This window comes from Perca flavescens, chromosome 11, assembly GCF_004354835.1.
Source record: "Perca flavescens isolate YP-PL-M2 chromosome 11, PFLA_1.0, whole genome shotgun sequence".
NCBI classification, from domain to species: domain Eukaryota; kingdom Metazoa; phylum Chordata; class Actinopteri; order Perciformes; family Percidae; genus Perca; species Perca flavescens.
In genome coordinates this window covers 1,339,947-1,354,944 of record NC_041341.1, presented here as the reverse complement: position 1 = coordinate 1,354,944, position 14,998 = coordinate 1,339,947, and the positions used below count along the sequence as shown (strand labels likewise).

Below are 14,998 nucleotides of genomic sequence, written 5' to 3'. Positions count from 1 at the left end.
GCTTAAAACCCCATCGAGCCCCTAAGAAAGAAAGGGTTACCTTTTTCCATTATTAAGAACTGTGATACACAACCATGAAAAGAGACACACTGACGTCTACAGTGAAGATAAGAATTAAACCAGAGAAGAGATTGTTTAGAAAAGCCTATCACATGTAATTTGTCAGGAAGCATATAATGATCGACCATATCGAAGGCCTTAGTGAGATCTATAAATATTGCACCAGTTGAAATGTTATTGTCTAGCGAGGATCATTGGTACATTTTAGAAGAGCAGTAGTTGTAGAAAAATTTGGTCTGAAACCAGAATGATTTGGTGACAGAATATATTTGAATATTTTTTTAGTATTAGTTTTTCAAACACTTTTGCTATACTACTGATGATGGAAATAGGTCTGTAGTTGTTAAGATGAAGTGCATCGCCTCCCTTGTGTATTGGTGTAACTCTGGCAGACTTCCACATTCATTGAACCACACAGGTGGATAACAATAAAATAAGTAAATCTGATAAAGGAAATGCCAGTACATGAGACGCAAGCTTAATAAACTTGATCTCCAGGCCGTCAGGATCACTACCATTGCCTGACTTTAATTCAGAGATTGCCTGCTGAACGTCAGTAGGATTTATTATAGCAAATGAGAAGGAGCTGCAAAACCCATCTGCCAGATTAGAGTAGGAGAAGTTAGAAAATTGAGCTACAAATAGAGGAAAAGTGTTGGTTAAAAGCATTGGCAACCGCAGAAGGATCACTGATAATATCATTGTTAACTTTGATTTCTAAAGCAATCGGGTAGAACATCAGATTCAGTGATTCTGTCAGAGTGGGTGACCAAATATCCCGTCTAATAGAGATTTGGATCTGTGGTCAACCCAAGTAGGTTTTCTGATTAGTTGAGTCAGGTTTAAGCTTTCAAAAAAGTTTCTGTTGTTTAGAGATGAACAATCTAACCAGTTAATGTTAACCCCTTAACGCCGACTGTCGCTAATTTGCATCAAACCCCTTCCATTCCGACTGCAGGCGAGATAGCGTGTGTATTGCCCCCAATGCCGGTTTGTTTACATGCGATACATACCTAGGAACCTTTTGCATGCACTGGTTTCTCGTAGGACCGGTCGGAGTGGGAGATACATCCACAAAATTACAAAATTAACCCTAACCCCGAACCCTAACCCTACCCCATGTATTTGTCATTTACAGTTTAAAAGTTCTAACAACTTTGTGACATGAATGAAATCTACTATGTGTTTTATTAATTTTACCATTTTGTAAAGAATTTTACCATAATGCCTGTTGTCGCTATTTGCATCATACCTAAATTTATATCTATTCCATATGCTATAGACAAATTAACAATCAACTTAATTTAGCATCAGCTCGGAGCCAGAAACACACATATTTTGTTTATATAATTGTGAATAAATTCAGGCGTCAAGGGGTTAAAGTCACCAAGGATAATCATCTCTTTTACACTATCAACAGTATTTATTTAATAGCAGTGTATTGACTCTGTAGGGGAGTTAGGAGGTCTGTAGATGTTCCCTATGGTCAGCTGTTTATTTGTGTAGACAAATTTTAACAAAAAGAAACAGGGTTTACAATGTTTTCCCTTGAGGTTACAAGCTTGGATAATAAATTTGAGGAGACATAAGGGGCTATTCCTCCTCCACTAGCACCCCTATCAACTCTATACAAAACATGACCCAGTTTGATTTCCTCATCTGATAGGTTATTATTCAACCAGATCTCAGACAGTGTGAACACTAGGTTTATTATAGACAAGCCAGGCCCTTAAAATATCAATTTTAAGTGGCAAGCTCCTAATATTCAGGTGGATGACAAATAAGCCTTTTGCCCGTGTTGACTATTCAGGGACATAGGAGAAAAGGTGGACGGGGGGAGCTGCATACACACACACACACACACACACACACACACACACACGCTCGGGCATGGATACCCATGGGTATCGAGTTCATTCATTTGCTCACCAGAAAGGGGATTTTAACCCCGACGTTATTCATTTTATAACGTGGGCCCTGGAGGTAACGAGTCTCCCCTGGATTTCTGACCACGGTCGGAAACGCAGCAAGCAGGAAAGGTTAACACATTGAACATTTTAACAGCTTATTAACGTGCGCTTGTTGCTCCGTGTGATGCCTCATCTGTTGACATTTCCGAATGTATGAGAGGCCGTATAGGAAGTAATTCATACTTCTGTCTTACACACACTACCATAATCTTGCATATACACCACTATACCCTCTCATACATACATGTAAAATGATTATAATAGTGTGTGTGTATGAGTATAGTGGTGTATATGCAAGATTATGATAGTGTGTGTAAGACAGAAGTATGAATTACTTCCTATACGGCCTCTCATACGATTGCCTTCCTACAGTTGCTTAATAAAAGCTTTCCACACACAAACGTAGCCTACATGTGTCATTAGTATGAGAAAAAAGAATTAGATTTTAACTGTGTCGGGCTCGGACACAAATTTCTTAATGCCTGTCGGGCTCGGCCCGGGCTTGGTCACGGCTCTGTCGAATGCGGGCCCGACTCAGACAGAAAAATTCGGCCCGATCCGGACTCGGACTCACACAACCACACACACACACACACACACACACACACACACACACACAGAACATAATATAATAATACAGATACCATCTGCTAAATTTCTCACTGTAGTTACATGAGGTGAAAGCCTAAAGTTAAATAGTTATTCATGCAGAAATAATCATGAGTCGGGGCGGTCTCTAGCTCACCCAGTAAGAGCATTCGCCCCATGTTGGCTGAGTCCTGCAGGGTTCGGGACCTGCTGCCCTTTGCTGCGTGTTATCCCCCAGCTCTTTCCCCCTTTCATGTCTATCCACTTTAAAATAAAGGGAAAAGACCCCAAAAATAATCTTAAAATAAATAAATAAATAAATAATCATGAGTCAAGTTAAATCCCATCCTGTAATGGTAATAAGATTAGTATTGGCCAATATCATTCTAGTAAAGAAGAAACAAAAAACAGCTCATTAAAGAGGTAGCAGGCCTAGTTAAGTTAACCATTCATCAACCATGGAAGCTCAAAGAAAAAAACAGGAAAAAAATATTATCATGGCCAAAATTAGGCTAGTGGCCCGAGAGACAGGTAGCCCGACTACTCAGATGAGATAATTGAGTTCACTTCAAGAGATATATAAGCCTTTCATGCCACAAATAACAGCAACATCGAATCAACATCAAATCAGTTATCAGTCTTATACCTCACGTTAAATGAGACGAGTGCAATCAGTCATTCTGGGAGTGATATAGCACCTTTGATACAAACATACTGCTAATCTAATCTAATGTTTAAGTTTACAGTCAGCCTACATTAAAACTAGTAATATTATTTAATAACTGTCTCATACTCTTACAGGTTGGGAAACCACTGCATTATTCTTCATGTGCAACACATAGAATTGTTTTTTAAATTAATAGTTGCATAGTTTTTACTTACAGATGGAGCCAACAGTCCGATGGACAAACAGAGCAACAAAGCAAACGGAAAGCCTGATGCCATCTGTGGAAAGACGTTAAACAAAGTCAACATACTGCAGACAAGGATATAAATGCAGACAATTAATGACTGGGATCAGTGAGCCATTTATCAAATTAAGGTATCCTGCTAGTTATAAGTGTATTATATAGGCTAATATAAATATGGTTTAATATTTAGATTAATATTTAAAGTATTGTCAAAATATAAAATGTCCTCTCGATGAAATTGTGATAATAAATTGAAATATAATTACCTTTGCTGAGGTGATGATTGATGAGCTGACACAGAGAACAACAAGCTGATGACTGTCAGTAAAGGAAGATATTCGCTCTTTTGAATCACTGATCGATATTGGTGGTGCTTGGAGAGGATCAAGGAACAAGTAAACACTTGTTACATGAATTACTTTCCAGTTAGAGGTGAAACATTAACAAATTGCAGCCTACATGCCAACATAATTTTGGGTTCAACATTTTTTTTTTTTTTTTTTGTTAGGGACCATGTACAATTTTTAACATAAATTTTGCCATTTGATGCATTGTACCAGAGTTAGCCTTAGGCTAAATTACATCTGCAGTCCCTACTTTAATCAAGTATTGCCTTTTTTCACTGTATACACATACTCCACCAAAACTCAGAGGGAAATATTGTACTTTTTACTGCACTCCATTTATGTGACAGTTACTTTTTACACAAACCAATTATATGAAGCTGTACTTATACTACTAATCTAGACAGTAGTATACAAAGTATCTAACTAAATTGACTCCACGTTAATAAACTACAACATTGAAATGCTCTTACGTGATACAGAAAATAGGATCTTCTATAATAATATAACTCCTTTAAAAAGGAGCTATTCTGCATATTGATTATGATGATGACTTTTGATTTGTAGAATATTTTCCTAAATACTTTTACTTGAGCAACATTTTGAACAGGTTATGTACCACAGTCATTTAAAGTAGCTGTGATAAAACCTCTGCTTGAAAAAGCCCTTTTGATCCAGAGGTCTTTAGAGCACTGAGACAGCACTGGTGAAAATTACAAAAATGACCTTCTAACTACTTCAGACAAAGGACCTCCTTACTTGTCTTATTAGATCTGAATAATGCATGCAACAATGACCATCATATCATATTACATTAACATAGAGACATTTATTGGCATTAAAAGAACTGCACTAAGCTGGTTTAAGTCCTCAGTTTGTTCATGTTCAGTGTTAGGCAAGTTACTCAGGGAGTGTCATATTTAACTTTTTTCTTATTACTCCTTAAAAAGTATTAAAATTACCTTACTTAATACTTAGTATCGAATGTTAATTCTACTTTATTGGAACAATAATTAACCTTTCAGTAGGAGTCAACAATCAGCCAAACTGCTTAACTGCAAACATTCTGCATTCAGGCTGTACACAGGCCTATTGAGTTCGCTCTGCTCACAGCGACATGTTTATTCACCAAATAAAGTATCTGTTTTAGAGAGGGCCCAAAACAATGAAGCATGCCTAGTGTAATCTTTCCATTTAATATGGCTCTGCCTCCAGGAAAAGTTCAGGGTGCACAGACTGTGTGTATGGGGGTGTGTGGGTGTGTAAAGAGTCTGGCCTTGGATTTTGACTCTACATTTAGAAATCTTCTGGATCAATGTTTTGTGAGTTTATCTAGGAACATTTGAAAACACACGTCCAACTTTTGTTTCATTAATCATTATGGTTTATTGACTTACGTATCCTTTTAGCTTAGGTTGTACTGATTTAAGGGATATGAAACATCTGAAGATACTCCAAGAAATGACATCACAATAAGCTAAAATACCAATGTAGGCACTGAAGGACCATCTCTATTGCAGAGTTCAAAGGGTTCATTTCCAATCGACTATACGCACAGTTCAAAGATACCAAGTAGATTTAACATCCAAATTCTTTATTTAAATTAATGACACTTAACACACAATTCTTAGTAGTGGGCAAATGTGCAGCTGAATGTTTCCTACAACCAATGTCATTGTTTGGGTTCATTCAAAGCCTATACAACTTTTTCACAGCTTCGACACAGCTCGGGGAGATTTTAACAAGCCCACTCACAAAGTGTGGGCGAGGTCTGACTCTGAAGAGCCTTTCTGCCACACGGTGGTCTACCAGAGCTGACACAATACATTATCTGAGATTTGGCTAGAAAGCTATTCAAGATGCGTTGAATGAAATAAAAGCTGACAATGGAACCCCTAAAGATGCGCAATATTAGGCATGTCAATTATTAACAGGGATGAGCAATCTTGAATCTCCTGTTATGACCGTAGTGTGGGATGACCTTCTCAAAAGAATCAATTTAACCATCAAAACATTGCAGCAGGTGCAAATTGATATCAGTCATTTCACAGTCCCTATCCTGTGCAATTCACTTGGACAGTTGGAAAGACCAAGAACAATTTTGACGCCTATGAAACAGTGGCCAAAACTCCTACAGCAACTGATGAATACAAGGCAGATAGCCAACGCAGTCGAGTGAAGAAAGTACCGTTCAGTGAGACACGTCTTACGTCATATGTGACTGCTTGTCACAGGAATTGCAAAGATGTACGGACGCATACAAAAATGTGTAGGGGAAATTTGGTTTCCTTACCAAAGCCAAAGTCATGGACATGTATCAGAAACTCAGAGAGCTTGGCCTAAAGGATGCTTTTTCTAGTGTGGATACATTACCAATAAAGTGTTCCAGAGGACTTTTTCTTTGTAAAGGAACACGCCGACTTATTGGGAATTTAGCTTATTCACCGTAACCCCCAGAGTTAGACTAGTCCATACATACCCTTCTCATCTCTTATTGGGACTTTATCTTATTCACTGTAACCCCCAGAGTTAGACTAGTCCATACATACCCTTCTCATCTCCTTGCGTGCTGTAACGCTGTCTGATGGCTCCAGCATTAGCTTAGCTTAGCACAGATCCTGCAGGTGACTGGTTCCAACTAGCCTACTGCTCCCAATTGTGACAAAATAACGCCAACATATTCCTATTTACATGTTGTGATTTGTAGAGTCACAGCGTGTACACAAAACAACGTAACATGACACACAGCCATCTTCTAACAGTAAACAAACCGGGAACTATATTCTCAGACAGGCTTGCTGCAAGCATATCACTCAGCCCAAGTACTATATTCTTCCGCCTGAGAATATGGTTCTTTACAGCCTGAGACTATGGTTCGTTTGTTGTACACAGGAGCTTTCTATAAACAACATGTAAATAGGAATATGTTGGAGTTATTTTGTGACTCTATAAATCACAACATGAACCAAATAGGAATATGTTGAGAAGGTTATTTTGTCAGTCTAATGGGGGGGAGAATAAGATAAAGTCCCAATAAAGAGATGAGAAGGGTATGTATGGAACCAGTCTGGGGGTTGCAGGATAAGATAAAGTCCCAATAAGAGATGAGAAGGGATGGACTAGCTGGGGGGTTACAGTGAACAGATAAAGCACCAATAAGAGATGAGAAGGGTATGTATGGACTAGTCTAACTCTGGGGGTTAGAGTGAATAAGATAAAGTCCCAATAAGAGATGAGAAGGGTATGTATGGACTAGTCTAACTCTGGGGGTTAGAGTGAATAAGATAAAGTCCCAATAAGAGATGAGAAGGGTATGTATGGACTAGTCTAACTCTGGGGGTTGGACAGTGAATAAGATAAAGGACCAATAAGAGATGAGAAGGGTATGTATGGACTAGTCTAACTCTGGGGGTTACAGTGAATAAGATAAAGGACCAATAAGAGATGAGAAGGGTATGTATGGACTAGTCTAACTCTGGGGGTTACAGTGAATAAGATAAAGGACCAATAAGAGATGAGAAGGGTATGTATGGACTAGTCTAACTCTGGGGGTTACAGTGAATAAGATAAAGTCCCAATAAGAGATGAGAAGGGTATGTATGGACTAGTCTAACTCTGGGGGTTACAGTGAATAAGATAAAGGACCAATAAGAGATGAGAAGGGTATGTATGGACTAGTCTAACTCTGGGGGTTACGGTGAATAAGCTAAATTCCCAATAAGTCGGCGTGTTCCTTTAAAACATGTGAAAACATACCTGGTATTGACCATGAGGGGGAAAAAACTGAACACCTTTGCCCTGCTTTAAATTGAGAATGGATTTCCAACCTCCCAGGACTTTGATAACATCATTGAGGACTTCACCTCATTAGGTAGGCTAGTACTAGTTTTTAGTTAATTTAGCTTAAATAAATGAACAATTTGCATTTGAACGGTTACATATAGCCTAAATTAGATGCATTAAAATATCTGAATAAATAAGTTAGTATGATAATCACGTGGCAGTTTAAAGTAATCTTGTTAATTCACCAAATAACAAAGTATCTGTTTTAGAGGGGGCCCAAAACAATCCAATCCACTTTATTTATATAGCATAATTTAAACAAACAAGGTTACCAAAGTGCTTCACAGAGATAAACATAAAAAAAAAAAGGAACAACAAAATAAATAAAATAACACTAACAATGACAGCGACAACGAAGACCACAGCAGCTCTCACGGTGAATCAAAAGCCAGGGAATAAAAGTATGTTTTTAAACGAGATTTAAAAAGGTGTGGAGGGTGGGCGCAAAAATTTTAAAAGATAACACAGGTTTAATTTTAGCTAAAAGCCTCAGTTGATAAAAACTGGATTTAACCAACATGTTTATCTGGTTGTCAAGCTTAAAATCACTGTCAATTTGAATGCCTAAATTGGTAACAACTGGCTTTACATATTGCTGCAGGGAACCAAGGTTTACGGGATTGGAGTCACAAACCCCAATGACCTCAGTTTTTTCTTCGTTTAAATTCAAAAAATTAAAAGACATCCAGGTTTTAATATCCTTGAGACATTCAAGTAAACGAGTCAGGGAACCGTTTGCATCTCTGCTCAGTGGTACGTAAATTTGCGAGTCATCCGCATAATGATGGTAGGAAATACCATGTTTTTTAAAAATATTTCGAAGAGGGAGAAGGTACAATGAGAACAGTAGTGGTCCAAGAATTGAGCCTTGAGGGACTCCACATAGAAGGAGGGCGATAGATGATGTAGAGTCACCAAGTTTTACAGAAAAAAATCGTTCAGATAAATATGATCTGAACCACTGCGGGGAGTATCATGGATGCCTACACAGTGCTCTAGGCGAGAGATAAGAATGGCATGATCAATTGTGTCGAAAGCAGCAATAAGGTCTAAAGCACAAGAATAACTGCGTCCCCATGATCTGTAGTTAATAAAAGATCATTAAAAACTCTTAAAAGTGCAGTCTCAGTACTATGAAAAGCTTTAAAACCAGACTGAAAAATTTCTAAAATACCATTTGTATCTAAATAGGATTGTAATTGTGCAAAAACAGTTTTTTCTAGGGCTGTCAATCGGTTAAAAATATATTAACTAATTAATCGCACAATTTGCTGTAATTAATCGCGATTAATCGCTTATTTAAAATTGAGACTGAAGCTTGTAGTAATGGATATTTACATGCTAAATCACTTAACTTTACAAATATGAATAAAAAACATAAATAATAAATTACAATCTAGGCAGTACTTAATATAATTATTATAATATACATAGTGTTTAATCTGAATGACTAAGCAAAGCACATATATCTAAACACAGAAATGCACATCAATATCAATGTTACACATTAAACCAGTAATCCAAAACCACAAAGGTGTATGTTGGCCTAAAGTGAAAACAGTGAGTGTAGTTTTAGATAGCGACGCTGTGCACAGCAATCCATTACCAATGTAAAGCGATTGACTACATTTCCCTTCCAGCACCGCAACCAGGAAGTAGCTTGTGTGACAGTGAGACGCACCAATTTCAAACATTTGCTGGAATATAGTCACGGATACTATCGAGTCGACAGCGCTAAACATCAGACCGCAAATAAGGTTTTATCAGCGTGACCAACGTAACAGTTATCAAGCAAACAAATCGCGCACGTACACATCGGCAGCACAGCAGTAGCGCAACAGACAAACAAACTTAAACCGCAGCTCAATGTAGCGAAACAGCAGCTTACCGGTGGCGCATCTCTCCTGACGAGACAACATGTCGGGACTAGTCCTCGGTCCCGTTTATAGCCCGTGCTCATTCATTTCTGGATTCTAACACATCGTCTTTTTTCTCTTTTGGGATCTTACTGGTCCATGTTTCAACTCTTGACTGGACGGTACTTCAATCAGGTAAGTCCCTCCCACCTTTTAACCTGCGGTACATTGCTGTTGAACACCCGTGACGTAGTGAATGCTACAAATACAGAGTAGCGCCGCCTGCTGTTATGGAGACGTATTATGTTTCTCAGCCGCCACATGAAGTAAACAAACACAGCTGCGTTAATTTCGTTAATTTTTTTTATCGAGTTAAATATTAAAAAAAATATTTTTTTTAACGAGTTAAATATTAAAAAAATAACGCAAAAATGAACGCGTTAATTTTGACAGCCCTAGTTTTTTCTAAGATTTTAGAAATAAAAAGGAAGCTTTGATATCGGTCGATAGTTAGCTAAAATGGTAGCGTCCAGATTTTGCTTTTTAATTAGAGGTACAACAGTTGCCTCCTTGCAATAAGCTGGGACAACTCCTGATGTCAGACTGCTGTTAATCATTTTTTGGACAATTGGCTCTATAGTGGTCCAGACCTCTTTAAAAAGGCGAGGGGGGATAATGTCCGTAGGACATACTTAAGGTTTAATTAGGAGAATTCAGAAGAGGCTTCCAAACAAGAGGATTGGGGTGAATTTAAAATTGAATCAATAGTTTTAAAAAGGGCACGTGGTTTGTTTAAATTCCAATTCTATTATCATCTCCTTGACTTCACTCTTCACTTCATCTGTTGGTTGGACATCTTGCTCTAGCCAAAAGCGTGTTTTGCGCGCTTTCTTCTATGGTGGCTAAGAACATTTTTGACATTCAATAATACAGTCAAAGATATTTAACTTTTTGGATTAAATTAAAGCATGTCAATAAACCCGTACATGTCTGGCCCTTGGTGTGATTCTCATTTTCCAGTGTGGCCCTTAGTGAAGTTGAGTTTGACACCCCTGATGTAGACAATGTCCCCAAATGGAAGATCTACTGCCACGTCACTGGAGTCATCCATTTTTACACTTACAAATATACCCTTAAAGCGCCGTTGAAGGGACTTCTGCAGGGCTTTCACTAAACCAACCAGGTGGCGAGTAGCATTCAACATCCTGATGAGATGGCTGTTAAGTGAAAGTACACAAGGGAGGGCTGCACTAAGGGTCACAACTTTCTCCCCTTGAGTGAAGTCCGTTTCTTGAAGAAATGGGGCCAAAATGTCCACAAGTTCTTTCAGCTGACCCCATTCTCTGGCTGATAAACACAGGTCTTTATGACCTTGGGTGTCCAGGAGTGTATTCAGGCTTTGAAGATCCAAGTCACTGACTGCTTCAGCAAGGGGCAGAGTGCTGTTTTTTATTTATTGTTATTTAACCTTTATTTTACCAGGGGGAAAAATATCACACTGAGATTAAAATCTCTTTTACAAGTGAGCCCTGACCAAGAAGGCAGCACATCAAAAATGTTCCATCTTGTCACTACAGCAGAGGGGATGCTACAGTTGGCTCCATACTCTGATCATCATCTTTGCTACTTGTAGCAGAGGGAAAACAAACCGTAAAGGCTTTCTTCATGTTCAAAGTGTTGTCAGAGATAATGCAATCTAATTTGTGCTTTATGTTGAAGTTATCACATACTTCCTAAAATTTTTCACTAATCCTCTCACCAGTGGCGGATCTAGAAAATTTTACATGGGGGGGCAAAGGGGTAGAGAGATGTATGTAAACTGCTATGCCCTAAACTGCTACTCTATATCTGTATATCTGTATCCATCTGTATCTAACCGGCAGTGGCCACCAAGACCCTGGGTCTGTCTGATGTTTCTGCCCAAAAGGAAGTTTTTCCTCGCCACTGTTGCACCAAATGCTTGCTCTTTGGAGAATTGTTGGGTCTTTGTAACTTAAAGAGTGTGGTCTAGACCTACTCTATCTGTAAAGTGTCTTGAGAAGAGTGAACTGTTGTTGTATATGTAAATATTTACATATCTAACCCTATAACATATACAACAGAATGGAAATAGCCAAAAACTGAAAAAAGGTCATGTCACGACATGTTATGTTACTGTACTGCAATTTATATGTAAGGAGAATATAAACCAACCATATGGTCCAGGGGTAACTGCATGGTCGCTCCAGTCTTTGCCGGGATGCAGGGCCACCGCCCCGCAGCAGACTCGCTGTGTGCGAGCCAGACTGGGCGAACGCCGCTCTGCACGTTTAATACAGGGACGTAGCTGAGTATTTGAGGGGCAGGGGGCTAAGGTTACATCTACAATTATTATGAATTAATATACATTAATTGTTTGTTTCAATGTTGTAAGAAGCCTGTGCACATAGTGGCAGTTTGTTTTTACAAGCAAAGTTTTTTGAACACCAAAGTTAGGGGGGCAGCTGGGGGGCAAGGCCCTACAGTGGGGGGTCAGCTGCCCCCCCCTTGCCCCCCTGTAGATCCGCCCCTGCCTCTCACCAGTGTGAGACCCTGTGAATCTTTCACAGCTTAATAGAACTGACTAGAAAATTCTGAAGCTGGGCTTGTCAATCAATGACAGTGGCAGGTTGCATTAAATGATGAGTTCATTAATGATTGATTCAGTGATGGCCTTCTGCCTAGGATGTCCCTGATGGGGTTACATGCCGCCACTCCGACATGCTTCTATTCTGACACGCTGCTATTCCCTAACCCTAACCCTAATGGAAACAAAAATTGATGGAGTGGTGGGACATTTGAAAACAATGGAAGTGCCGCCACTCTGACAATTAGACGTCAATGTCGGAGTGGGGGTATGTCGGAATGGATGGCGGAACCCCCCTGATGGTACAGTTGCACACCTCTTGGCTGAATAATGAATGACTCAATGCTGCTCTGTCCCTCTCCAATAGTACCTTTTTTAGCACTGGTGAATTCTGTAAACCTGTAGATGGACATGGGAAATTATTTTGCTTGCCACTAATACAATCTGCATGAAACTGACATGTGTAGTGTTCTGTGGGGGAAATAGCTAAAGTAATACTTAACGTTTCTATCAAATATTTTATTCTGAAATAAAATGTGGGCACTGCAGCGAAGAGTGGATGTGAATTTGTGACGGGAAAAATATAATCTATGCTTTAATGGAGCTAGCTTAATTTTGTTACATCCAGAACTTACATTGGGTCTCCAACTTAGGACATTGTATAGTCTAATCTTCTGCTACTGGTGAAATATTAACCTAAGTCTGTCACATCATATGGATACAACTATAACGATACAATTTGCCTGTTCCCAGCATTAGTACAACACTTTGCGATGGTTAGCTTGTTACCTGTGGGGATATATGCTACATTTAACGTCTCTTTCACATTAGCAAGTGACTGTCAGGGTGTGTTTTGAGATGCCTGATGAAGTTCCACGTTGTTGATCCGGCATGATTTATCTTGGTGCCACACCCCTTGCATATAGCTGTTCGCTTACTGCCACTGTTTACAAAGTTATTGTAAGCAAAACTAATGACAAAAGGCACAATTGGAGGACTTGGTGTCGCCATTGTCAATGCATTTTTTGACGTGCGCACACATAAGGCATAGCACATACGTAACATTGCACATTACGGCAAAGGGCAGGGGACACGCAGCTCATCATGCATTTCCCCAACCATTTCCAACGTATATGCGCCAATAAAAGAAAATAGAAATACATGAATCAGTTTAGATTTAGAAGTCTTTAGGGTTGAATCGCAAGTCAAGTCTGAAGTCTCTTGGGTCGAGTCCAAGTCAAGTCTGAAGTCAGCAGTTTGTGCGACTTAAGTGCGACTCGAGTCCGAATCTCAGACTCGAGTCCCCATCTCTGCCATATGCGTATGTAAAACTGGACTGGCATTCTCAATCATTGACATCTACTACTAAAAGAGGAATTATGAATAGGAATTTGGGCGAGACATTTTTAGGCAGTTGAGAAGATTGCCGTCTGTGGGAGAGAAAGCTACATTTGGAGAGAAATGTGTTTTTTGTAGGCTACTTTATACATCTAGCCTATTAGCCTACAAAAAAACGACATAACACATTGACGGGGAAAATCTTAACAAAGCATGATAGATCCACAGAATACTAAATCGCTTTTAATGTTCAGGTCACTTTAAAGCAAATTTCTGCATTTGCCAAAATAATAAGCCTACTTGGCAATAATATTTTAAAGTTTTCCCTAGCAACATCTGCGGTTGTATTAAGCAGTAGTTTTTTTTAAGTTGCTAGGCCTATAAGTTATTCCCCCAGTGCGTAAAAGCTTTGTACATGCAGGAAGCAGCAAGCAAACTTTTAAGAAGTTCAACACTAATGCTGCATGCACCTAAAACACATTACGTTTGCTCACCTGGCCATATCAGTTGTCCGTTTGTGTTGTAGGCTAACAACAGATGTAGCAAAAAACGAGTCAAAGGGAAGAATCTTGATACAAATCCAAAATTGGTACACAGGTATCAGGAGAAAGGTAAACAAAACTGCAAGGAAAATGCAAAGGCAACTATATAGCTGTCAAATCGGAAGCTGCGAATCAGAAGCCAACTTCAGCGTTGTATAGCCAATCGAGGATGCAGGTGAAGAAGTTTTCAAGTGAAGTCAGAGAAACGCACACTTTTTGAATGCTTCCGTATGATTTTCTCCATGTCTCCCTTTACTTTTCATTACATGTTTATAAAAATAATTTGAAGCCTGGAACCGAGCCAACCAGCTACGAGATGAATCGTGACAATAAAACATTTTATTCAGCGCAGAAGAACATTTTGATAATAATAATATAGTAACAATAACAAAAATTATAATTATAGTAATTATTGTAATCATAGGCCTAATTTTAATAATCACAATCATAACAAATGTGCAAAACAGGCTTGAGGTTATACAAGCAATATTACACAAGGAGACCAGGCGACCAAAACATGGGGGAAAGGGCATATGGTTAAAACAAAGACTTATCTGCCTACATTTTTAACAGTTATCACCATCTGCAAATCTTCACCAGAATATTATTATCCCCAAGGAAAAGTGACTTATGAGGGTTGGAAGTTTATATCTGAAAATAACCTGAACAAATAAACCCCATGAGGAAGGACTTCAAGATGATCAGAATAACCTTTAATGACCAAGTAAGTGTGAACACATACTCCAGCTTTTTGTTGCTCTCAACATGCATACAGTACACAGAAATAAGAATACAAAAATAGGACAACAAAACTGAACAGGGTAAAGACTTTATGTACCAATATAACTTTGTATATAAAAAAGTGAATACATATATTTATACACATGCATTAACAAGGCTATTTGAAGAGGGTAAACAAAGACATTACGACCATGCAGAAG

The 14,998-nt window shown here is 38.8% G+C and overlaps 1 protein-coding gene across 2 annotated transcripts in view; it reads right to left on the bottom strand.

The window, feature by feature from the left end:
• LOC114563529 (galactose-specific lectin nattectin) overlaps nt 1–14,998 on the bottom strand; it is a 43,745-nt gene that overhangs the window by 12,426 nt on the left and 16,321 nt on the right. Inside the window, exons 1-3 of one of the 2 annotated variants that reach the window (XM_028590314.1) lie at nt 9,605–9,771; nt 3,796–3,902; nt 3,501–3,563 (exon numbers count right to left, since the gene is read on the bottom strand). The exons of the other annotated variant lie outside the window; for it this stretch is intronic. Coding sequence (XP_028446115.1) covers nt 3,501–3,563; nt 3,796–3,902; nt 9,605–9,635 — 201 coding nt within the window. The 5' untranslated portion in view covers nt 9,636–9,771. Of the gene's footprint in view, nt 1–3,500; nt 3,564–3,795; nt 3,903–9,604; nt 9,772–14,998 lie in introns of those variants that run through there. 2 annotated transcript variants of the gene reach the window in all.